We start from the raw sequence: 26,805 nt of genomic DNA, 5'->3' as shown, positions 1-26,805 counted from the left end.
GCAGCAGAAGAGTTCAATTAAATTTCCTGTATGTTCCATATTACCACTGTGCAGTTTAATGTGTTAATGTTTGCAGCTAAAAACAGTACAGTATTTTTTTTTTACAGTATTACGAATATAATTATTTAGTTAATGACTATTTTATTCAATGAATACATATAAAATATGGCAAAATATTGAAAATTATATCAAACGTAAAATAATTAAAATGTAAAAATTAGCCTTTTTAATGATCACTTTAAATCTGCGCTTTTATTCTGAAGCCTGAACCTCTAAACAGGAAGTGCAATTATTTCGCTCATTCCAGTGGCCCGGAATGAGCGCTCTGTCTGCGCGTGAGGTTACGCACGGTGACGCTCATTAATCCCGACAGGCGTACTGGGGAGCGTCCCGGAATTAACTGAGGACAGAGAGAGATAACGGATCCGCTGAATTTAACCGATTCCTGATAAACAGCGCGGCTTCCCGCCGGGCTGCAACCGCAGAGAGCGGCGGACGGAGCTCGGACTGGCCGGAGGAGGGGACTGGTCTCCCGCGAAGTCTTCACAGGTCGGTATGCCGGGGGTATGTTTTCTGGCAGCTCGTTACTCTCTCTGTCTGAAAGATGCGACGTGTTGCACAAAAACAAAATACAATAAATGAATAAATAAAAATAAAGATTGAACTCTTTGTGGTCAGGAGTGAAACTGTGATGGTGAGATGTTTACAGGCAGGTGGGACCGTAACAGGCTAATCAGCTTTGGACCGCAGACACTGACTGTGTGAAGCAGAGGCTGGATCAATTAAAATCTATTCTGCTCTATTCATTATAGATGAATAGATCTACTTTCCTCCATCCTCCCTCTTTTTCTTTCTCCCTCTCTTTCTGTCTTTATTTAACAAGTTTAATTCTGTTGAACTTAGTTTATATTAGTTAACATTCAACAAGGTAAAAATCCATGTGCACTGGTCTTAGCTGTGAAGTTTATTGCTATGTGCTGATTTGTGCTTGTTTTTAATATCTAAAATCTTGTATCTGTTTGTGTCTCTCACAGTGAGATGCAGTAATTGTAAATTATGACTTGAGACCAGACTACAGCCAGAATTTTACAAAATACTGAGTCCCACCCCCACAACCAGAAGATTTTAGCCAGACATAAAAACAAAAAAGTCCGTAAAATGTTTTAATTATTTTATTTATTCAGTTAACTGTTGAGTTAAAGTGACATTATAATCAGAATCAGGGTTATTGCCAAGTAGGTTTTCACATACAGTACAAGGAATTCCCTTGGTGTTTTGGTGCATAACAACAAACAAAATAAAAGAAAAACCAAGTACTGCAAAAGTCAAGAATCATGATTATAAAAATCTATATTTACAATAAAAAATATGAAAAATATATTTTAAAAATATGAAAAATGTATCTGTTTTTCTACAGTTTTACATTTTTTTTTCACAACATGAAGATCTGAAGCTTTTAGCTTTAATTTCAAGCCGTCTGGACACCCTAACGCTTTTCATCTTGCAATCAAAAGATAAAAAGTTGTGTGCACAAGATCATGATTCAGGACTTTGAGGGCTCTGTAGAAGTCCTTTAGATTTAAGTCCTTTATTTTTGTTGGCTTAAAAGTAGTCATATTTAAATATCTTGTCTACTGTATAAAATATCCACCAAGTGTTGAACTCTCTGTGCATCTTCCAGCAACGTGCTGCTGAATCAGGTACTTCTGATGATTCAACACGGCTGTGCCTTCAAAAATAAGTAGATCTTTGATTCTGATGAAGACACAAAACCTTGTAACCTGGCTTTTAATTGTAGAATGTAAACACTCAGCAGGTTGCTAAAAACCCAACATATTCCTAGAAAAACTACAGAGGACATGTCCTCTTGACATAGTTGAGAATTGTCAATCAATGAATGTCAGGGGGCTCCTTCAAGGGGGGAACGACAGACAACACTGTATAACACCACAATGCAACGAGAACAGAGAGGTACGGTGGATGTGTCGCTCACTGCATGATATTAAATCTATTTTCTGCCTTACAGAATACAGTAGTGAGTGTTTTAAATAAATAAAAAACAGTAACATTTAAGTTATGATAAAAAAGTGAGTGTGCCCCCCCCCAATAAAACCTGCTATTGTTTCAGGTCTGCCTGTTCCTTCATCTGTGTTTGCTGTTTTTTTCAGTCTGTCGTGGCTGTAAATGAGTCTGCTGTCTTCTGTTTGGAGACAGATGGAGCTAAAGTTTACTTTTTTGTATTTGGTGTAATTTGAGTGAAAACAATGACGTTTGGGCTCTTGTGTCTCTCAGTTAAATTCTTCGGCAGTTCTATTTAACTCCTCAAACTCATTTTTAGATTCTATGTTGCGTTTGTATGTTTCTGGAAGTAAATCTTTCTTTATGTGTGTGTAGATGTGGGGTCTCTCCACCCATGGCCTCCTCCAGGTGACCTCCAGTGACCTCAGTCACTGCTGACTGCAGCTGAACCACCAGAAGACTTCTGCAGGGTGAGACCAGTTAAACACACACACACTGTATGAGACCATTGCTGAGAGGACTGGCTGTCCGCACCGGCCTCTACTGCACTAACCCAACAAGTACTCAGTACTTTTACTTAAGTAAAAGTAGCAATACCACACTGTTACAAGTCAAAGTCATGCAGTCAAAATTTTACTTAAGTAAAAGTACAAACGTATTAGCATCAAAATATATTACAAAAAGTAAAATCACTACTCATCATGCAGAACGGCCCCTTTCAGAATAATGTATATTTATATTATTGGATTTACTATATATACTGCCGGGTAGCTTGTGAATTTCACAAAGGGATCAATAAAGTCTTTCATCTTTATCCATAATAATACATCTTAATTTATTAGTTGTTAATGAATCTGAATCTGCAAAGTAACTAAAGTTTTCAAATAAATGTAGTGGAGTAAAAAGTGCAATAGCATAAAGTTGCATAAAATGGAAATACTCAAGCAAAGTACAAGTACCCCAAAATTGTAGTTAAGCACGGTACTTGAGTAAATGTATTCAGATACATCATCATGACAACAGTATAAATAACAGTAACAGAAATAGCAGCTTCCTTTTTATATGAATAAAAGGTGGTGATGCTGCTGTAAGTGGTCTGCTGTGACAATGGACATTTGTGAACTCTTCATAAGCCCCTTTGGCAGGTTGTGTAATGTTCTTAACATCCAATTTGACTCCAAAGCTATTCCTCAGTCCTGCCCACAACCTCGCCCAGCAAAATACTTTAAAAACTAAGATAAGATAAAATTCAGTTCAGTCATTTCTAGCTTCATTTTTAGCTTGTTCTGCATCCAGTTCCAGGGCTTCCAGGACCCTGCAACACTGACTTAAATCCTTAACTCTAATGCCAATCAATCTCAGTGCTATATTTAAACCTGGTCATAAGAAAAAAATGTTTGCTTTACCAGTAAATTTCCAATAAAGAGGAATCTATGAACAAAATCTCTGAACAAAAGAAGAAATAGAAGATGGACTTTGCATGTTTTTTCTGGCAGTCATAATGAATAATGTTAAAAATATCCTCCATGTTAAATACACCAATATATCACTACTGGCCAAAGAATGAGAATATTGTAGTTTTAGTGACTGATATATTGGGTGAACATTAGAGCTGCAACAATTAGTCGATTAAATCGATTAATTAATAGACAGAAAATGAATCGGCAACTATTTTGATAATCACTAAATCTTTTCACTCATTTTTAAAGCAAACTTTCTCTTCTTCCAGCTTCTCAGATGTGACAATCTATTGTTTTTCTTTGTCGTATATGACAGTAATTTGAATATGTTAAGGTTTCAGACTGTTAGTTAGACAAAACAAGCCGTCAAACTAATAATTTGATTAATCGATTAAGATTTATTGACAATGAAAATAATCATTAGTTGCAGCCCTTGTGAACATAATAACTGCAAAACAAAAACATGAACGATATTTTAACAAATTACGCCTTTTCCACTCCCCTGTCCGATTAATTAGCGTGTTGGCTGTTGTTGAATGTTCCCTCTCTGCATTTTGCTCTGCCTCTGTACTCTGACTCAACTGTTAATGCACCAAATTAGAGGAAGGCTGCTGTTTCCTGGTGTCTGTAATCAGTCAGTGGTCAAAGCAGGTGGACGGTGAATCGAGGAAACCAAGAATACAGATGCACAGTAAATCCTCAACCTCATCACACAGGGAAACATCAGTGTATCTGTTAACAGTCCTGACCGAATCTCAGGTGTCTGACGCTGAGATGAGAGTGAAGTAAAGCAGCTCTGTTCACACCATCGCTACACTCTTCGTGCCAGTGAACATAAGCTAAATTTAGCTTTCCTATATTTAGAGCATCGCCCTCGATAAGACTTGTGCACGTAGAGAGATGAAAGCTCTGATTTTGTGCTCATTTAGGCCACAGATGCACAAACGCACACACATAAATACACATGTGAAATGCAAGCGCATATACTGTACACACTCTGCCAGTGCTGCTGCAGTTTGTGCACTATTTAGCTTGTCTTTGTCATCAAATGTTGCTAATGGTGATAGCTCAGTATCTCACTCTTCTCATTGTTTCTTTCTTTTATTTTCTTCTCAATCTGCACTATTAAATTATTTGTGTTTTATTATTTATCCTTTAACTCTTGTTTCTAAATTAAAATTTCGAAAACCAGCAAGCACCAGAGTCACATGCAGATTAGTTCTTACTGTAAGACAGTTGAGCTCATTATAATTTGAATGAAGCTCACAAGATTGGATGTATTTGTACATTGTATCTTTGTCAAGAGCTCAGTGCAAGCAGTGGATAAGCTTTTACCAAACATACTGAACAAGAACTGAATTAATGCTGTAATATCACTCAGATCTTCCTCATGTTATCATGATTAATCTGTCTGTGAAAGGGCTTGATGTTAAATATGTGATTTGGTAGTCTGCAACAAGCTGTGTAAAAAGAAGGAATTAATTGAAAGCTATTATCCATGATAAATCTAGAGAAGATGTGGATACAGAGAATATGAAGAGGAAACCAAACTCTGTTACATGTTTTAAGTGGGGGTTTTTAAATCACAAAATTTCACATTATATTTATTAATTCAGTATTTTCTGAAAATGTTATCGGCGTACATTATTGTCTAAATGTTGTTTCAAAACCTTTTATACTCTGCCATGTGTGTAATTCTAATGGAAAAAATGGTAGCATCCTTGCTGATATCATTGCATAGAAGCTAAATGCTAACATCAGCATGCTCACAGTGACAGTGCTAACATGCTAATGTTTGGCAGGTTTACTATATTCACTATCTTAGTTTAGCATGTTAGCATGCAAACATTTGCTAATTTAGTGCTTGACACAGAGTACAGCTAAAGCTGATGGACATTTTATTAGTTTGGCAGGCTTTTGGTCATACACTGAAATATTGGACAGTATTTTGACCTGATGATGGCGCTAGAGCAAAAGTCAGGGGATCACGAATGTCATGAAAGCAATCCATAATTGCTGAGATATTTCAGTGTGGACCAAAGTGGCGGACATCGGCATCAATAGAGCCACGCTGTTAGCATGGCTAAATAAACGGGCTGCAAGTAATGATTATTTTTATCATTGCTCAATTTCTCAATTATTATTTAGGTGAATCAATTAGTGGTTTTGTCTATTAAATGCAACAAAATTGCAAAAAATATTTGTTTTGTCCAACCAACAAACATTTTCAGTTCAATTTTCAATAATATAAAACCGAAAAGCAGCAATTCTCACATTTGAGAAGCTGAAACCAGCAGCTGTTTTTGTGTATTTTTTCTTGATTAATGTCTTAAACAATAGAAATAGGGTTGAAACGAATGATTGTTTTCATTTTAGACTAATCTGTCGATTCTTTTTTTCAATTAATTGATCGATTGTTTATTTCTTTAAATGGCCATAAAATTGTGGAAAATGCCACAATTTTATCAAACCAACAGCCCAAAACCAAAACAATACTCACAATGATATGAAACCACAATGGAACCAGTGAACGTTTCACACTTTATGATTGAATACAACCGTTTCAAAGCTTCCAAAGCTGATTTTACATTTTCAAATGTACCACATCATATTTGCATTCTTTACAAATGTTATGCTTGTTTGGGTTGATGTCAGGCTAAGCTGCTGCGGTACTATCTGCATGTCGGCATCTATCAAATGCATGCTGGGAACCGTCTTCCTGTTATTTCTCTTTGGCCTGACCATTCATCCATTTACCCATCCGTCTGTCCACCCATTTGTATCTACATTTATCCCCTCCTTCCTCCACGATCTCCCTCTCCCTCCCTCGCATCCTCTTGTTAGAGCTGCTGAATTATTTAACATCAGACAGTGGGCTCGGCTCGAGAGGGAGAGCTAGAGAGAGGAGAGGAGGAGGGAGGAAAAAGATGGAGAGAGAAAGGGAAGTATGGAGGTGTCCAACGCTGCAGGAAGCCGTGAGTCAGCAGGGAGAGAAAGAACCAGTGGGAGGGAAGACAGAGAGGGTTTATAGATAGCTTTAGGTGATACGGCTGGAGAGAGTGGCGTCAAATGCCTCCTGGTGCGTTTGTGTATGTGCGTGTGCATGCGCCTATCGATTGAGCAGAGAAGGTCACGGAGCCGAGAGGAGATTAGCAAACTAGACTCAGAGAGGCAGAGCTAATGCCTCCTCTGAACAGCCGCTAGACAGAAAAAGGAGAGGCAAAAAAAAAAGGAGAGAGAGACAAGGCGAAGGACGAGAAGAGCTACTACAGTATGGGGGAGAGCTACATGTACCAGCGACTCCCCTACACCAGAGGAGAGGAGGAGGGGGAGGATGAAGACGAAGAGGAGAGAGACGGGAGGATCAGAGAAAGTGTCGGGGGACAAATGGTAAAGTCTGAAGTTGTGGGTGGACATGCAGTGATTTTTCTTCTCTCTGTAATTACAGTGTGTGTGTGTGTGTTTGTGCAGGATGAATATTTTTTTGAGATTATAAATGGGTGTGTGTATGTGTGTTTGTGATTGTGTGTGTATTGCTGGGCCTGCAACTATGGACTATTTCCCAACCTGTTTAGCTTGTGATCCTTAAAACAGACCAGTTCAACCAAAGACTGATTTGTTTTCTTGTTTGTAATAATTTTTAAAGATCTTAAAGGCCTTAAATTATCCAGTAATTCCCAATTTAAATTAATCTGAAAAAATAATAAACAGAAAAAACAAAAAAAAAATGTGTGTAGCATTTGTATGTTTTTCCTGCTTTTCTATCCTTGCGAGCCCTGAGATTCAACTTGCGACCTCTCGTTGGGGTCTCGACACCGGGGGATGGGAGCCACTGGTTTAGTCTCTAAGTGAAATAAAGCCCATCACAAGTTCCCAGAGTCCAAAGTGTCATCTTCAGATGTTTTGTTTTGTCTGATCAACTGTTCAAAACCAAAAGCTGTTAAATTTACAGTGATATAAAACAGAAAAAATAGCAAATCATTACATTTTAGAGGCTGAAGCCAGCAAATGTTTGACATTTTTGCTGTGTATGACTGATGTATGACTTAAATGATTAAGTTTCTCCAGATCAACTAACTGATTAAGCAACTAATTGTTTCAGCACTAGTCTTTTGTTTTTATTCCTTCACGTAGTTTGTCCACTAGAGAGCACTGACAAGTTTATTTTTTTACTGTCAGATGTCACGCTCAGTATATATCTTGGTCTCAATTCTTATAAACATTAGAGATGCTTATCGGTATTTGCCTTAAAAATCACAATATAATCACATGTCTTTGCAGAGATAGAAAGACAAACAAAATCCTCAAAAGTGAGACTACTACTACTTTGATTGGGAACACATTGACGCCTTTTAATTAATTTGAATTTCTGGGCATTTTGTTGTGTCCTGGTAAATTCGTCTCATTCCCACTTAAAACTTGGCACAACATAGATGATGTGACCTCACGTTGCAATCCAGATGGGTGAAAAATAGTTGACACAAAGTTTGGGCTCCAAGCTATTGACATAAAGCTGTAGTTTGACATTTTGGGGAAAAGGCTTCTTGGTTAGCTTAGCTTAGCATAAAGACTGGAAACAGGGGGCAACAGTTAGCCTGGCTCTGTCCAAAGGTAAAAAAAATCTGCCTACCATCACTTCTGAAGCTCAGTAATTAACACGTTACATCTCATTTGGTTAATCCATATAAAAACTAACATGTTAAAAACGAAAAAAACATGTTTTTAAAAGAGATTTTTATGTATTGAGCTCCTGGAGCTATGCTGGAGTCATTGCACTGTCATGCATAATTTAGAGTAGCTCCTCCATTTCCACTGCACATTAAGTGGGTTCATTAACAGTGTCCATTAACATCACAATCAGTAACTGAACAATTTAAGCTAAAAACACAGAATCAGAATCTTGTATGCAGCTAGAGGTCAACGATTTGTTATTGTACAAGTCCTCACATGTACAGTAATACAAGGTTAAATGTGTGTGTGCAGATGCAGTGTGAGGAGGGGACCGAGTGGCTGCTGGAGTTGCTGACAGATGTGCAGCTGCAGCAGTACTTCCTGCGGATCCGTGATGAGCTCAATGTCACGCGACTCTCCCACTTCGACTACGTCAAGAATGAAGACCTGGAAAAGATCGGCATGGGTCGCCCGGGTATATCCTATTATCATCTGTTTCCATTTTACTCCAGACAACTGTTTCGAAGGAATATCTGCTGCATATTGGAGTTTTACAAATAATCAAAAATGTTACAGTGACTCCAGTAATCTTTTTTATCTACAGTTCCCTTAATAAACCCTAAAACTCAAGTTTTACATTTCTTATTTATATTGAGACGCTGAGAGTATTTGTTATCTCTGTTATTTCTGCATCACTGAGTTTGAGTTTTGCACTAAATTCAAGTTTATTTGTGCTTATTGTAAGTCCTCAGTGTGAATTGTCTAAAACTCTTAATCTAAACAAATATAAATAAATAATGTTTTCAGTGTTTGTGATTGTGTTGGTTCAGGTCAGAGGAGGCTTTGGGAGGCAGTCAAGAGGAGAAGAGCCCTTTATAAGCGCAAGTCCTGGATGAGCAAGGTGCAGTACCACTCTGTCCACACACACACACACACACACACAAATATTTTGCTTAACTTTGCAAAGTTTTTTTAACAAGAGCTGGTTACATTCTGACGTTCCCGCAAGGAGAAATGTCCTCACAAGGATCAGTGAAGTATCACATTACTGTTATTACAACACACACTGTCTTGTATTTCGTAACATTTATCCTCTGACACCTTAACCCCATGTCTCACCACCAACTGAACAAAAGTTTGAATGCCAAATGAGATAAGTTACACTTTTATTTAAATTTGAAACAAATTTCTTCTATAAGATAACTGATTTCCAAGGCTAACTAAATGGTCACACGTTTGCAGGATGACATGCATATTTACAGAAAGTCTTATATCCTATATAATTAAGAATATACATTTTTTTATTTTAGCACCATTTACTGCCATCTGCAACTCTGTAACGTTCCCTGAAACATATCAATAACAATATTATTCAGAACAACATATAGTGAGGATGCAGGGGTCGTAATATTTTAAAAGTAAACAATAACTTGACAGCTTTTTCATTCACAATCTCAAACAATATACTGGCCTTTCTCCAGTCCAAATTCACTTACCCAACATAAAAATGAAAGGTTATTTATAGACTAAGGTGACAGGTTATTAATGAAATTTTACTTAAAGGTCCAGTGTGTAGGATTTAGTGGCATCTAGTGATGAAATTGCTGTTTGCAACCATTTGAATACCACTTGCCTCACCCTCCCATTCCTAGCGTGTAGGAGAAACTACGGTGGCCGCAAAACTTCTAAATATTATATTAAATATTATAAATCAAATCAAAAATCTTGGTTGTTATGAGCATAAGAAGGTAAAACCTGTCACCGGTTCCTTCTTCTGGGCCCTTGTAGGTGTTTCCAGTGAAACGACCCGACGCCGACCCCCAGCAGCTTCTCCCTCAGGGGGCGTCGTCCAGCACGGCACCAGCCAATAGCGAGCCGGCAGCCTCGCTCACCTGCCTGATCAGAGAGTCGGAGCTGCAGCTGTTCGAGCGGCTGGGAGATGGCACATTCGGGGTGGTGCGGAGAGGAGAGTGGACCGGACCCAACGGCAGAGTGGTGAGACGCAGAGACACGGTAGAGAGTAGTATGGAAATGTTTCCATGCTAACAAGGAAATACACAATATGTTGTTGAGTGCACAAAATGTAAGCTCAGGTTGTGTTTTGGTGTGGTTGCTCTCAGATTAAACTTCACAAAACGGTCTCATTTGAACTCTGAGGGGTAACTTAGCCAATCACCACCCCGCCCAAAGGCCGTCGGCATCAGTTTGAATTACAGCAGTTTATTCTGTTGGTTGTGAAGCTGATATCGTCTCTCCCTCTCTGTCGTTCTAGTTGTCAGTGGCAGTGAAGTGTCTGAAGGCAGGCGTGTTGGACTCAGACGGTCTGGACGATTTCATCAGAGAGGTGAACGCCATGCATTCACTGAGCCACCAGAACCTCATCCGCCTGTATGGCATCGTCCTCACACAGCCCATGAAGATGGTAAGACACACACACACTCATGCTCAAAAATGTTCATGCACAAAATGCACACAGACCACAAAAAGAAGACACCCAAGTCACAAATGCGATATATAAATGTAATGAGCTGAGCTGTTTTTATCGTTTGTGTGTAGGTGGCTGAGCTGGCCCCTCTGGGTTCCCTGTTGGATCGTCTGAGAAAGCGTCAGGGTCACATCCTCATCATCCATCTGTGTAACTACGCTGTGCAGGTCAGTTTTACACCAAAAAGATAAAACACAGAAAAGGAAGTGGAAGTGATAACCCCCTCAATTTCAATATTCAATTCAATTCAATATTTGCTGCAGTGCCCAGAGATGTATGGCTGCTGTTTTCTTCCTTAGACTTTCTGCTGATAAAGTTCAACATCAATTCCACAATTTGAATATGAAAGAGTTTTTCATACTGTGGATGTTTTTATAATTTATGTAAAATACACTGAAGTTGAAACAAACTGACCCTTTGTGTACCTTTGGAGCCCGCGGTGTATGTCGTGTCAGGCAGGGTACTATGATTTTTTTTAGCTGGTGCAGGGTTGGTGTTGGGATTTTTGAGTAATCAGAGAGACATAACAGTTACCTATTTTCTCAAAAAATTAAACCGTTTACGATGCTAGCTAGCTCGCTAACATTACATAACACTCATGGCCCCTGAAACTCCCAGGCTTGTGTTCAGAAATAGTTACAAAAATACAGAGACATTTCCACAGTTCCAAGACAATAATACATTATTTAGGTAGAGTAAATGTAATAGCTACATAGTCTTCTCCAAATATTTTACAAATACCAGCCTGTCTAAGAGCTGTAACGCAACATTCTTGTCTGCCCTCAGTCTCTTCCCTCAGCACTCTCCAATGAGGAAAAGCTAAAGCTACACCAATGGTCATCCGTGTTTGTCCTCGCCGTTGATCTCTTTTTTTGACTGTAATCCTTCCTCTGAACAACGAGTTTCTTTTTTGTCTGGAACATCAGAAACTTTTCTTGTACGCTTCTTAGGTTTTTCCGCCATAGGCTCCGGCGTACTCCTAGTTGCTCTAGCCTACTCTGTTGCTGCGGTTGCTCCCCCCTTCAGCTCTGGCAAACAAACCTTGACGTAAAACGCTGCACTACCGGTGCGCCAGTGCGGGAATGTCACCACAGACACCAGATTTAAAAACTCTGCATACTGCGAAATACAGAGAGATTTACCTGGCGGTGATAGGCTGAATCAGCATTGTGTGAACTCGTTTGGCAACAGCTTGAATGCAACGGACGTTCATTTATGTGTAAAAGTCCCGCACTCTAGTTTTGATTCATCCAACAGAACATGAAGTTTTGTTCTTAAACATCCGTCAAAGTCAAGACAAACCAATCAGTCAGCACTTTAATGTTTCTTAGTTAAAGTACAAAAATTGTAAATTTATACTTTTGGCTGTTCCATATAGCAAATATTGCATTCAAACTCAAACTTAAGTAAAAGCATGTATTATCAGCAAAATGTACTTTAAAAGTTATACAACATTGAGCAAAAGGAGGTACATATGAGAAAGAGTAAAATAAGTCAAATAAAACAATATACAATAATTAAAATAAGCAATACGCAATAACACAAGAGTTAAGAGAATGCCTTTGAATAAAAGTAGGTTTTAAGAAGTGACTTAGCAGATAAAAGTGAATTCAGACCGAGCATGTATGGTGTCAGAAGATCTGAGATGTACTTCACTTCACACGAACCACACAATGTACAGTATGTCATCACCGTTTGTGTGTGTGTGGTTGTGTAGGTGGCGTGTGGTATGACCTACTTGGAGCAGAAGCGTTTCCTGCACAGGGACCTGGCTGCCCGCAACGTTCTGCTGTCCACCAATGAAACGGTAAAGATCGGAGACTTTGGCCTGATGAGGGCGCTACCAACACACACCGACCAATACATCATGGAGGAAGGCCACAAAATCCCTTTCCCATGGTGAGAAGAGCGTCCTAATCGCACAAAATTAGTAGTTTTGTAGCCTGGCTCCAGACATCAGTGAGTCAAACAGTTCTGGTGTTGCTGTTCACAGTCTCTCTGACTTTCTCTCTCTCTGTCTTCGTCTTCGTCTCTCTGCAGGTGTGCTCCGGAGTCTCTGAAGTCTCGTACTTTCTCTCATGCGTCTGACACCTGGATGTTTGGGGTCACTCTGTGGGAGATGTTCACCCACGGACAGGAGCCGTGGCTGGGCCTTAATGGGAGCCAGGTGCATGCACATGCACGCACACATTTTTTCTATGGGATTTTCTACTTTGCTATAAAAGTGCAGGGAGGAAGGAATTGATGTTTTGGATAAAAAATAAGTTCTTGCATATGAAGTTTTCTGAAAAACGTTAAACCACAAAACAACGTCTCGCAATTTAAAAAAATCACCAGCTAATAATTGTTCTTTAGCATTCTGTTATATATGTGTCTGTTTGCAGATCCTCCACAAGGTGGACGTGGAGGCCGAGAGGCTGTGTAAACCAGACGACTGTCCTCAGGACATTTACAACGTCATGCTGCAGTGCTGGAGCCCCAAACCGGAGGACAGACCGACCTTCGTCGCCCTCAGAGACTTCCTGCTCGAGGTAGCACAGTACTTTTAGTCAAAACGACACTGAATGAAGGCTTGTAGTTACATCATCTTTCAGCAGATATGTCCATAACAGAGATTTGAAAGCCCTTTGCAAAAACAGATGATGTAAACTGTAAGAGGGGCAGCACAAATGTTATTGAGTACAGTAACTTTAAAGGTTACTATGATCTGATAAGATGCATTCAGAGATGTGCAACCTTAGCTTAGAAATATCAGTCTGCAGATCAGAATCTTGTATGTCCACAGAAATTGGACAGATTCAACAAAAAATGAATTTTAATTTAAAAGAAGACCACTCAGATTAATTGTGTTCGAATAGCTCAAAACTAATTTGTCCCCAGAGAGGTGCACCAGGCAAATAAAGGACAATAAAGGGGAAGCAAGTGGATACAAATAAATAACTATTATACAAAATGACATGAAGTGTTTTTTTCTGTTTGTCTCTATGACCCTGCTGATGACCGTAATAATTCTTGTGTAGCTTTTTGCTCAAACTGTAAGTGTGTGTGTGTTCTGCAGACCATGCCTACAGATATGAGAGCGCTGCAGGACTTTGAGGAGGAAGACAAGCTCCAGATTAAAATGAACGATGTCATCACCATCATAGAGGGAAGGTCAGTGTGTGACTGTTTGTTAAGCAAATCATGCAGGTAGAAAATTGTCACAACTTGTTATGTAATTCTTGTACACAAAGTAATATTTTAACAAAATTTCTGGTTTTGAAAGTCATGCTTGTGTGTGTCAGAGAAGAATGAAGGTCATTTTTACAAAACAACAAATGCATCTTTTGTTGACATAGGATTCCTTGCATTGTGGAAAATTGCTGTAATTACTGTCCTGTTAGTGGCTCATTATAGAAATATTGGCGTCCGGTGATGGGACAGACTCACATCTGTTTAGTCTTCTTTGTGTGTATTGCTGCCCAAATGAAAACTTACAAGTTAACGAGATATTGCTGGATTTATACGTTAAGTGTATTCATGTGACAGAGGCAGGAAAGTCCCATTAATGTTGTAGAGTAGAATATGGTGATACAGATTATACAAATCAAAAGAACAGTCAACATGTTATGTGGTAAACAGAGTAGAAGGTAGTTTCTTTGTTGAACGAATGAATGAATGAAGTTTTTATTATTGTGCCTTGATAATAAATATAACTATGCCCAGCCCGCATGGCCCAACAAGACACCATATATTCATTCAATTAATCAGTTATTAATCAACTAAATCTTTCATGGTCCAATCTTCAGACCATCATTGAGTACAACACAATTCATAAATCACTGACAAAAACATTTACTATGTATTACTGGAAAAATCTAAATAAATACTAATTAAATAATCTGTCTTGCCTTCTTTTGCAGGCTTTTGAGAAAAAGTTGGCAAATTTAAACACATCCAAGTTAAAGAACCGTTACAGTTTTTGCTCATCTGTACTGAACATTTCAGGGTTTTGTCGAGCCATTTCATGGAACATTAACTCTCTTAAATCATCATAATTTGTACAGTACAAAAGAAAATAGGACTCACACGGTTTTCCTCCTGAATATTTCCGAATGACCCGACTTTAATGGCCAGAGGAAGAATACCAGCTCTCTCTGTGCAACTAAAGATCTTTGGCTTCTAGATAAACGAGATGTAACATATGATTCAGGGCCAAACTTTTGTTCCATGTCCACATATGTCCTTAATTTTGGCTTTGACAAGATATTTTTGAAACCATTTTTCTTCTTCAATAAAAGCTTATTTTTAATAAAGGTAACATTAAAACACATTATTCCTGTAGATAAACAGCATACCCACCTCCTCATTAATGGAGTAAAGCTCTTTTGCCCATGAAGAACTGTGTGAATTACTCCACATAAACTTCTTATTTATTCTATCCTCTGCCATTTCCATTAGACAATCCCACAGTCGGATCATTTCACACATCTGATGTCTCCCTGAATTGCAGGAATAGCTTTTTTATTTTCTGTCCATATGTGTGTTTACAGGGCAGAGCACTACTGGTGGCGAGGTCAGAACAGGGGGACACTGCGTGTCGGTCAGTTTCCTCGCCACGTGGTGACGTCGGTCGCCGGTCTGTCCGCCCACGACATCAGCCGACCGCTCAAACACTCCTTCATCCACACTGGACACGGAGACACGGACCCTCACAGGAGCTGGGGACACGCAGATCGCATCGACAGGTTAATAATACTTAGTAACTGAAGTCGCCACTTCAGTTTTATTCATACAATGTGAAATAAAACAGTAAATGGAAAGTTTTATTCTAGGGTTCATTTTAAGACAAGGACATAAATTACAGATGCGAAAAAGTACAGATAAATAAAGAGAAGTAAAAAATAATTTGATTAAATAAATTGAAATTAAAATTAGAAATAAAAATAGAAACTATACAAGAGCAATTAAAATTAAACAATTCAACTCAACTCAAAATCACAAGGCAAGCAGTACACATACACACAGTATCCACGACCAGTGTTGTACTTAAACTAAGTGCAGTACTGTCTCGGGTGAAGTGACATAGGTGACATAGTAAGAGTATATATGATACAGTGTTCACCAGAGCAATATATAATGATTAAGTAAACATACTTAGTGTTTGTCTGTATTAATATATAATGTATATATACATAATGTAATAAAACAGTATAACATATTAACATAATATAAAACAAATATAGTACAGTATAATATAGTATAGGATACAAAATATATGGTGAAATGTAGTAACATAGTATAACATAGTATATAGTACAGAAATATAGCATAGAATATAAAATATTGCATTGTATGAATGTAAAAGATGTAGTGGAGTAGAAATATAAAGGAACAAAAAATGTAAATACTCAAGTAAAGCACAAGTACTCAAGTAAAATTGTACTTAAGTACACTATTTGAGTAAATGTACTTAGTTACTTTCCACCACTGACCAGCCGCAACATTTAAGTGATGCTTACTCATTATTGCATCACTAATTATAATCCAGTGATATAATATACGTGATTCTGAAAAGTATTTTTACACTGTGGTATTGCTACTTTTACTTAAGTAAAAGATCTGAGTAATTCTTCCACCACTTTCAACTGGAGTGCAGCAGTGTGTCACCCCTTGTTCACCAACAGATGCTGTACTTGTTAAGCTTTTTCAGAACTTCAAATCCAGAGAAACTCACAGCTGCTGCAAGAACAGAAAATGCCTCAGTGCTCAGATCAACATTCTTACAGGCAGCGATTACAATCTCAAAGTGTTCACAACTGATTTACCTTTCATTTGCTCCCTTTCAGTCTGTATTTGGGGAACCCCATGGACCCTCCTGATGTCCTTGGGATGGACTCAGGCACCTCGAGGCCGACCAAACTCCCCAACCGTGCCAAGAGTAAACTTATCCCAAAATTTAAACACATATACTCAACATATATGGCGTTTTTACAGTGTTTGTACATGTACTTTTACTAGCTCACAATCCTTATTTTTCTGTTAGTCATTTGAATTAAGCTAAATGCCTAAAACTCTCTTCATCAGAGCAACCTCCTCCTCGCCCACCCCAGCCTGCCGTTCTGCTGAAGAGTAAGTTTTTCTCTTCTTTCCCTGTCCTCTCTGTAGTCTACAATCCCACTTTTAAATACAGCGCTGCTGTTAAATCCTGACTCTGGTGTTTGCATGTGTGTCTAGAGCCGTTCTACGACTCTGTGATGGACGATTACGACGACGATGACGACACCAGCGCCTCGTCGGGGCTGAAGAAGCTGGGAGTGTCCCTGGGTCTGAAGCTCCGACCGTGGGAGGGGTCCGGCGTGCGCTCGGCCAAAAGCGAGGTGTCGCTCATCGACTTCACTGATGACAGCTTCAGCTCGACCACGCCCTCGCCGCTCACTGAGACGCGGCAGCCAGATGAGGACACACTGAAGGTACAGTTAGATTGTGAAAGTAGTCTGACCTGTCACAAAGTCACAGAAAAATGTGAAAATACTAAGAAGAGTAAAAGCTGCCCGTGTGAAGATGGTGGAAGGGCATATGTAAGCAATTAAAACAAATTAAAGTCAAATTAAATTTTGAAGCCAAGATGATCTGGCATTTTAAAACAAATCTTTGAAGTAATGGGAGACTCTTGAGGGACTGCAACGACCTGCAAGGCGAAAGTCATGTGACTGATGAAGACAGATGAAAGTGTTGGTAGGCTAGATCAGAATCAGAATCAGCTTTATTGACCAAGTATGTTTACACATACAAGGAATTTGACTCCAGTTTTAAGTTGCTCTCAATGTACTTACACAGAAATAGACATACAGCTAAAAACAAGGACAACAAAGCGGAACAGAGACAGGTAAAATAAACATTTAACTATAATGTACATAAGATGATGGTGTAGTCCCTCATTTGTCCAGAATTCGTCCTCAATCGTAGAAAAGGTTTCAGTCGTAGTCATCTGGACACTGTTTTCGAAACATCTTGATTCTGAAAACAGTGTCCAGACAGAAACGACAGAAACCTTTTCTACGATATAATGTACATACAATAAATGTACATCAATGCGACTTTGAATGAGGTTTTCTTACTTCTGGAGCAGAACCCACAAGTTCTTGATTCACTTTGGCTCTCTATATTATATACAGTTACTATCTCCGCTACTTGTGAGACTCTACTTTCTATGTATCACTTTTTCTCAGCTTGTCCAATTTCCATCGCTCTCATCCTCAGGACACTCCGTCCATCCTGGACTGGCCTCTCCCTCTGCCAGCTTACGACGAGGTTACCACGGAGCTGGAGGACCAATCAGAGGACCAGGAAGTGCGGTCTATCAACAAGGGATTGACTGAAGAGACCGCGGTAACGGCCAGCGCCACTACGGCAGGCAGGAGCGAGTCGCAGTCAGCTGACCTCTTCCAAGAACTACAGAGAGAGGTAGTGAAAGTAAACAAGCAGTTTTACACATAGTTTCAGTTTATAGATTATAGATATGTATAGATAATGTTTACTTGCAGGCATTTACTGTAAATGTAATTCCATTGATTGATTGAATAGATTTTCTCTCCGCTGAATGATAAACGCATGCAGACGCATATTCTATGCTAATATTTCTGTCTGTCTTTGTGGGTGTAGGTGATGGTGAAGCTGCAGGTTCCCATGGCAACGGGCCGCTCCCTCCCCTCCTCCCCCCTCCCTATGCCCCTGGCTCCTTTGGGCCCCCACCGACAGATCTGCCTGCCTCCTCCCTCCCCCTCATCCACCTGCTCCTTCACCTCCTGCTTTGAGGACCGGCCGGTGCTGCCTCCTCGCAGCCCCGTCCCCCCGCTGCGTCCCTCCAGACACAACCTCTCCGCCCGCACCAACCACCCGCAGGCGCGCTCCAGCTCCATCTCCCTGGGTGACCAGGAGGACACACCTCCTCAGATCCCACCCAGAGACCACGCCTTCTCTCAGCCGGGCTCCCGCTCCTCCTCTCCCCTCCCACTGGTGCCGCCACTATCCTCCTCCCCTGTGTCCCTGCCTCCTCCTCCCATCTCTGTCTCCCCACGCCGGGCGTCTGGACTTCTGGGTCCCCTTCTGTCCTCCAACTCGTCCACCTCCTCCCCGCCTCAAGCCACATCACATTCCTCACGGCTCGCAGCTCGTGGTTCCTCCTACTCATCCAGCTCCTTACTGGATCCTCTCGCCTGTCGTGAGGGGCGTGGCCTTTCCTCACTGATTGACAGCTCCCAGAGCTCTGCACCCGCCCCACTGCCTGACCGACCAGCTTTTCTGGAAAGGTGTGTTACTGATACACTGTCTTACCTCATTCACTCTCTATCATCCTACTTAGTTAGGATAGAGGGAATTTTCTAATCTCTTTCCTTAAAAAAATTATTTATTATTTTAATTCAATAATCTTGTTGATTCATTGATGGTTTTGTAGCATAACTGAATGCATAACCTACTTTGACCTAGCCCTTCTCCCTTTCTATTATATTTTACTTTTTATTTTTTGTTGTATTTATGTATTGTATGTATCATGATGTTTCATGATGTACTGTATCCCTGCCATTTGTCCTCATATTTGTCCTCTATTGTTTTAAAAGCTATGTGGTGAAGCCAAAACCTATTTTCCACAACATGGACAATTAAGTTCCTAACTAACAAAGTAATTAACTAACTAAATTACATGAATAGTTCAACATTTTGGGAAATACACTTTTTCGCTGTCTTGGCTAGTGTTAGTTTGCTAGTTGGCTAACCAAACAGCTAGCTTGGTTAGCTGGCAAGTTGTCCTGGAACTAGCTCCCTATTAGCTTCAATAACTAATCCAGGGGAGCTACTTTCTGGGTTCACTTTCATTTGGACTTAGAGACAAGTGTTTGATGATTGTCAATTCAAATTACTGGACTTTCCCTTAAGTGTAACCTTAGTTTTCCTTGTTTCAAAGTCTAAGTTCTGTCTGACAAAGACAATGATTAGAGTTCTTGGGCTGTGTGACATATTTGCCACATTAAATACTTCCACTAGTGTCACTCAGTGCAAGTCAAGATGAGACAGTTGTTTGTTAGCAGTGAGCAAACTTCCCACAAGTTTCCTGCATGTTATACAATAAAACAGCTTTTCCTGCTCATTCTAATTGTTCCTAAAATACTAGAAACGCTAAAAGATGTTGTTGTAGTACCACAGTTGCAAAATGAAAGCTCATGTAACACTGAGGCATCACTCAAAGTGCATTTTGACTGACAGCCTGACTGAACTGGATTTGTCTCCTTGTGAAGTGTTGTTCACTCAGGCAAAAAATGTACACAGGTTTAATCCAGTTCCATTATTTAGTTTCTTTTGCACAGTGGGACGTCACCTCTTCAAGATATTTTCAGTGTATATATTTGTTTGCTGTCTTCAGTCTCTCCAGAGGTGATACATTGCATTTTATTTCATTTATATGGATTTCAGCAATTCCTAATCTTGCTGTGATCCTCACAATAAAATGTAATATTCACATCAGCTTTTTACACAATAATAATAAAAGAGATGAATAAAATACATGGAATAATATTTAAATGGAAACAAAATACACACCAAAACATACAAATGCAACAATAAGAAAGATAGAAAAATAAATGACAAAAAGTGATTAAACGTATTATTGCAAAAGAAAGTTGAAATTTGCATCGAACTCGACTTTGGTCACAATTTGAGTCCAGTTTTTTACATTGTGGCTGCAGTCTGTGTGTGAAAGTGTGTGAAATTGAAATGTAATATTAATATTATAGTCCACTTAAGTCTGATTCTTATTCACCTATCAACCACTTATTGTCATTAACAACTGTTTTAAAAACCATTTGAAATCTTTGTATAGCTTTTTTTCACCAAGATAACAAATTTTAGTTCATTCTTGACCTTCAAAACAGCAGTTCACAAAACAATCTCACCTTAAGGTCCATTTAGTAGCTGTTGTGGAGCTTTTGATCACATCATTTAATCTTCATTAGAAGATGGAGTTTGCCAGTTAATAAATATATATGAAATAAATATATAGGTATATTAAATGCGTTTATAAATTGTTAAATATGTGTCAGAGACTCATTATTATCTGTACAAGCTTTGATTCAGTATATAAATGAAAGTGCAGTTCTCATTCAAAGATAAACGTTGTTATCTTTTCAAAACATTCATTCATAGTTATGAAAACCATATTTTGTATCTGCGGTTTTCTAATCAGATACGGCGCAGCCAATATGGCGGCAGTCAAACCCATGATGCAGCAGCCCGGCGGAGCCAAACCAAATTCCTCCTACAACAACAACAACGGGCGAACTGCAGCTCCCAGCAGGCAACAGGAGCAGAGCATCACACAGGTAAGGGAGAGGAAAAGGAAATGCACAACATGTGGCATTTGTTTCCCTCTTTATTTAAATTTCATAACATTGTTTTTCTTTTTGTTTTTAGTTGATAATCACACAATATTATTATTATTATTATTATTATTATTATTATAAGCACACAAGCACCAAATGCCTTTAAATGCCACAGGCAGACAAATCAGAGTCACCCATAACATTTAAAAGTCAATTGAATTATATCCACATCCCTGTAATTGACAAAGCAGCAGATTCGAATCATATTCAAACTCTCAAATCTCTTGTTCCTTCACTGTCTGGATGGATGATTGTTTTAATGTTAATTTAAGATTAACATCAAGAAAATTATTAACTTCATTACTAGTTTCATCACAGTTGTGTATCCGTATTTGGGGGGGTAAACGTCAAAGTGATTTTCAGTTAATTTGAAAGTCTATTACACTAGATGATGTGATGTGTGTGTATGAGTTTTAAATTAAATTAAATTAATTAAATTTGTCAATAAATAATTGTATAGAGAACCTGTTTCTGTTTACAAGAAGACTATTCAGAGTAGGGTGACATTTATTTTTATTTTAATAAATTATGACTTTTACATATCTGTCGAAAAAAAAATTTCAGCAGATTAGCCTGACGACATTTGTCTGTGCAGAATACTGATGTGCAAAAGATCAAAAGTAAAATCACAACATACCAGGAGTCTGTCTCTTAAACAGCCCATATGTAAGGGATCGCATCAAGGTCCTGCATCACCCTGTCAGGGTTAATTTCACAATAATCACCGTCTCGCTGTACATTATCCCGCTTATTACACAGATACTTACTAAAGAAATCAATCATTTGACACCAAATATTAATTTAATTGATTTTTAAATGATTTTTTAAAAAATGTTTGCCACAGGGCTGCGGACTGATGATTGGACTCGAGAGTCTATGATCAGAACTGTGTCCATAGCAGCGGTCTGCTCTTCAGAAATAACAGACCGTATAATGCCATAATTGGCCAATCAGAATGGAGTATTCAACAAAGCCGTGTAATAATTAGAAATAATTTTTATAATTTTATCTCATCTTTAGTCGTCACTTCTGTTCTCATCAGCACCCAGAAAGATATTCTTCTAAATACTGATCACGGAGCGCTTTATTAAAAATCCTTTTCCTTATATGGCAGTTACTATTGTTGAAAATACAAACAATCCACAGGTCCAGTCATGTTTCTTTTAACTTTCATCCTCCATTCATTATAAGTTCATGGTATGATTGACAGGTCCAAGGAGCAGTACACGGTGTCACGCTGGAGGAGTGTCAGGCAGCTCTGCAGAGTCACAACTGGAGCATCCCTCAGGCCATAAATCATTTGAAGGTGCACTTATCTGTCTACATAATTTATCATTTTTATATGACTTTGGTAGCCTTGAAAGCTAAATGTCATCTGTTGTGTCCTCGAGGAGATGTTGCCATCAGGTAAAACAAAAAAGTGAAATAACATTTGCCAAGAAGTTAGCAGAAGTTTCACCTGTTATTTTAACGTTATTTTACAGAAATAAAGCACTCTTTTGCCGTAAAAACTTTGATTACCATAAGTTAAGTTTGATATTAAACACAGAACCTGGGTGAAAAGGTGTTCATTATTTTTTGTTTTACACAAACACAGGTGCACACAGACACATGAGCACACAAATGTGGGTTCTTGCAGATGTTGATTTAGGCAAGAATTCCCAGGAAATAATGGGATATCAATTCCCGGTATTAAATAGCATAGTCTAAAAAAAGTGGGTGATGGGGGGAAGGGAGACAAAACAATTATGCAATTCAGACAGGACACTCAAGTCAAGTTTTAACCATTTATTGCAGCAATATGCATTTTATTTTGCCGGTGCAGCTCTGCTCATGTGATGCACTGGAGCAAATCCTACCAGGCTTGACACAGAATGGGCCTGAGCTCATAAACCCCCCTGGCAGTGCCTGAGCTACACAACATTTAATGAACATGAAGACATATTAAATAAGAAATATTCAAAATTCACGAACAACTAAATACTGTGGTGTATACCCACACTGCTAGCTACAATTTTTGGAACGTTAAATTTGGAAAAGCCCATACTTTTTACTCCACTACATTTGTCTGACAGCTTTAGTTACTTGTCAGATTACAATTTTTCATACCCTTCCTGTCCAGTGAAAACCATGTATCTCCAAATTTGGCGATTTTGAATGTGAATGTTTCGGATAAACTGAAGGATGACTTGTTCCTTTATGGGTTGAGAAAATTCTCCTACTTCTTCACAATGAGTACTTTTACTTTTGATACTTTAAGTAAATTTTGCCAATAATACTTACATACTTTTAATTAAGTTTCTGAGTGCAGGATGTTTACTTGTAGTAAAGTATTTTAGCGTGGTATCACTACTTTTACTGATCTAAAGGATCTGAATACTTCTTCCACCACTGCTGCAGAGATGGAGGGAGTTATGTTTATATGGACCACCTATTGTGAGAGGTACTGTAGGTCGTGGACATACATGATTGGAGGATGAATGGAACATGTGACTAACATGACTTTTGTGCCTGCCTAAAACTACCGCAAGGCTTCATTTTTGAACTGCTGCCACTACCCAGATGTTAAAAATGCATGTTGAAGTAGAATAAAATCAGCTAAAACGGGCACAGGACAATAAAAAATACATATAACTATTAAACAACTATACCTCCCTGCCTAAAATGCCTCTTTTCACTGTATGTATTGTAGGTGGAGCAGTTGTTTCGTCTGGGTCTGCGGTCAAGAGCTGAGTGTGAGGAGCTTCTGCAGCGCTGCCTGTGGAACCTAGAAGAGGCCAGCACGCTCATGCTGGACACATACGGACCACATCGAAACATGTGAGTAAAACTAAACTGGTAAAATTTACTGTATATGTATATGTCTGTACATTCCTCATTGCAATTGACTGTGTTTTTGTTTGAATGTATTGCTGAGTTTAAAAAAACATAACGATGCAGCGACAGTTACAAAACCCTCCCGGGTTTCTCTGACAACACAACCACATATGGGATGACAATGTTACTCCATCTGCTCTTCTTCCCCTGTCTGCCTGTCAGTCTGGTTGCTCTTGTCACTGTTAAGACACCCACTCTGAGTGCCCACATGCTGTCAGAGCTTCTGAGAAGTTTTGCACTTAAATTAAACTGAATTTTATTCTATTTCTTTGTCAGTTTAATGTTGTCATGTTTTTAAATATGATGGTTGTTTGAAATGACTAAAAAAGTGGAACTTCATCAAAACAAGTATGGTGTGCCTTAAGAGTCAGTTTTGGGACCACTTTTATTCTCTTTATATGTGCTTTTACTGGGTTACATTATCTGTAGAAATGGCATCTCTTATCAATCAATCAAGTTTGTCTCATGTATTCATATAAAAGGTACAGGGCCAATGATACTCAATGGTACCTCCCCATTGCTCCAAGAACTAGTTCTTTATAGCCTTTTATTTATCTGCAAGTTTTACCATTTGCTCTTATTGTTGTTCATCTGTTGCCTCATGTGAAACACTGTAATATGGCTTTTGAAAGGTGCCCCACAAATATTATTTTTTGGCTACTTGGGGGCAGAACAACTCCACAAGCTAAATGGCACATCTCCCTATTATTATTGTCCATAGAGCTGTTCTGGCTTTTTTGCAGGAAAACAATTGCCTATTTACATATCTATCAGAAATTGAGCATTAGCATTCATTCGTAGTCCTGGTTTAAAGCTCTGCTCTACTATGTTCACCAGCTAGTTGCTAACTTTGTCAGCTGTTTGGTGCTGGGCAGGTAGTGTAAAGTCACATAACCGGAGCTTTTTGCTAAAAACAGCTGCCTGCTGCGACTAGAAACAAGTTTGCGCTAAAAAGTTGTTGGTTGATAAATAATCATGACGTGTGACTCTTGTCACATTAAAATTTGTTCCATTGTTAATATAAAAAATATTTATTAGTGCAGCTTTAAAGGTTTGCTCTATTACAGTACCCTAAATTTGGGTGGAAAAAAATCTGAACCTCCACTTTTCCTCAAACATCACAGTAGAGGATTTGCAGTTACATCACTTTCTAACAACCTTGCACATATGATGCCATCTCTGTCTCGGTCTGTCTCTCAGGAAGTGACAGCAGGAGGATACACTGAGCAGTAATCAACTACTGAAGAGCTCCTTCGGATCAACACGGCAGCATTGAACCTCTTTTTTTAATTAATGGAGGAGCATAAGGCAGTATACGTGCCTCACTAAATGTACTGTGAATACCTGCTACTACGTGTGTCATACACCTGCATGGTCATTATTAGCAAACAGAGCAGCTTGTTGAATGAGTCACAACAGTTGCTATTTATGTTTTTTTATTATTACAATAATGGTGAGAATTTATGCTGCTGTGAATGCGTGTGTGTGTGTGAGAATGCATAGGCTTACATTTATGTACAGACACTGTAAATGCCCATGCCTCTTTGCTGTTATTGAAGAGATATCATATCAGGGAAATGTCTGCTAACGTTATAGTTGTACTCTTATGTTTTTATGGAAATGTACAGATAGGATGTTGTATTGTATATCGCACTTTACTGAGTGTGTCGACACACAAGCGGATATTTTTAACTGCTGGTCAGAAGATGATAAACAACTTATCTAGTTGGTGAAGAGAATAAGATACTGATATGGCCTGATAGCATATCAAATGTTATTAATGGATCATTTGTGTTTTGAACAAGGCTTTCTGGGCTTTATAAAGGTGTTAATTGTGAAAGGATTAATGGATGGACATTTTCAGTATTGGTTTTCTTGCCAAAACAAAAATGTGAAGATATCTACTTATCTCCTTATGAATACAGGGTATTAGGCACTGAGTTAAACCTCTGCAAATTAGATATTTAATGAAATGGAAGTGTAGTATTTCTTCCTATGGGAATTACTGCTGCATGATAATCATAAACACATGCTGAAGTGCTTAACTGTCATTCAGTGTGTGCATGTGTGCTAAGTGCTGCAGGTAGTAGTTCTCGAGAACTTCATAGTGTGTGTGTGTGTGTGTGTGTGTGTCTGCGCATATGTTGATCATAAATATTGTAAGCAGCTAAACAGAGATAGAAATGGATAACAAATTGTTCATTCTTGCAGCTACTTGTATGATAAGAGGCCATTAGTTAAAGGTCTCTTGTCCAAAATACAATTTAGACAATAAAATTAGGAAAAGTCAGCGAATTTCTGTACACACATTGTGGCAAGTGGGCAAAAATGTTTAAAAAACTCATGCTTCTGTGTGTTTGCGTCTGTGAGAGAAATGCTTCCCTCTTATGCTCAGCTGTAAGCTCTTGTAGTCACGCTGCTGTATGTGATGCTGACTGCATTTTACTGTAACATTAGAGCAGCTTGTTAATGAAAAATGCAAAAATGGCCTCCACTGTTTTATAATAAAGTGAAATTTGAGTCATTCTCTTTTCAAAACCATTGGTATTTTTATTTCATAAATGTATTGAACAAACAGCCAACATTAAAGTCTCCTTTCATGCACATTCCATCAGTTGCATACAGTTAATACATTACAGCTGTGGTCTTTGTAAAATCTCAAGAAAATGGCATTTTGATGGAGCGTTTTTCCAGAGGAAACAGGACAGGTTGCCAAAGATGAAAAGTGCTCTGTGCCTAAACTTTCAACTCAAAGTGAACAACTCTCGCCACGGATGTATGGAAGACCAAAGCTGACTTCTAATGGAGTAAATAAACAGATAAGTTAATGGATAAATACTATGGTCAAATAAACTGAAAATAAATAAATGAAAAAAGA

At 38.7% G+C, this 26,805-nt stretch overlaps 1 protein-coding gene across 3 annotated transcripts; it reads left to right on the top strand.

Annotated features, from left to right (window-relative positions):
• The first annotated feature begins 316 nt into the window (after positions 1–316).
• tnk2a (tyrosine kinase, non-receptor, 2a) lies at positions 317–26,452 on the top strand. Of its 3 annotated transcripts, XM_044177224.1 has the most exons (21): positions 317–549; positions 2,395–2,489; positions 8,463–8,625; positions 8,981–9,051; positions 9,939–10,145; positions 10,423–10,572; positions 10,707–10,802; positions 12,353–12,534; positions 12,676–12,802; positions 13,020–13,166; positions 13,694–13,788; positions 15,168–15,362; positions 16,464–16,555; positions 16,702–16,746; positions 16,852–17,087; positions 17,878–18,081; positions 18,280–18,926; positions 20,855–20,990; positions 22,261–22,356; positions 23,743–23,870; positions 25,128–26,452. In XM_044177224.1, exons 3-21 carry the CDS (start codon positions 8,463–8,465, stop codon positions 25,132–25,134), a joined length of 3,024 nt encoding a protein of 1,007 aa, XP_044033159.1. In that variant the 5' UTR covers positions 317–549; positions 2,395–2,489; the 3' UTR covers positions 25,135–26,452. The 3 variants fall into 3 exon arrangements, with proteins under 3 accessions (XP_044033159.1, XP_044033158.1, XP_044033157.1); XM_044177222.1 differs by lacking the exons at positions 317–549; positions 2,395–2,489 and adding an exon at positions 6,089–6,869; XM_044177223.1 differs by lacking the exons at positions 317–549; positions 2,395–2,489; positions 22,261–22,356 and adding an exon at positions 6,079–6,869.
• The last annotated feature ends 353 nt before the right edge of the window (positions 26,453–26,805 follow it).

This window comes from Siniperca chuatsi, linkage group LG19 (assembly GCF_020085105.1).
Source record: "Siniperca chuatsi isolate FFG_IHB_CAS linkage group LG19, ASM2008510v1, whole genome shotgun sequence".
NCBI classification, from domain to species: Eukaryota; Metazoa; Chordata; class Actinopteri; order Centrarchiformes; family Sinipercidae; genus Siniperca; species Siniperca chuatsi.
This window is presented reverse-complemented; position numbering and strand designations above follow the sequence as displayed.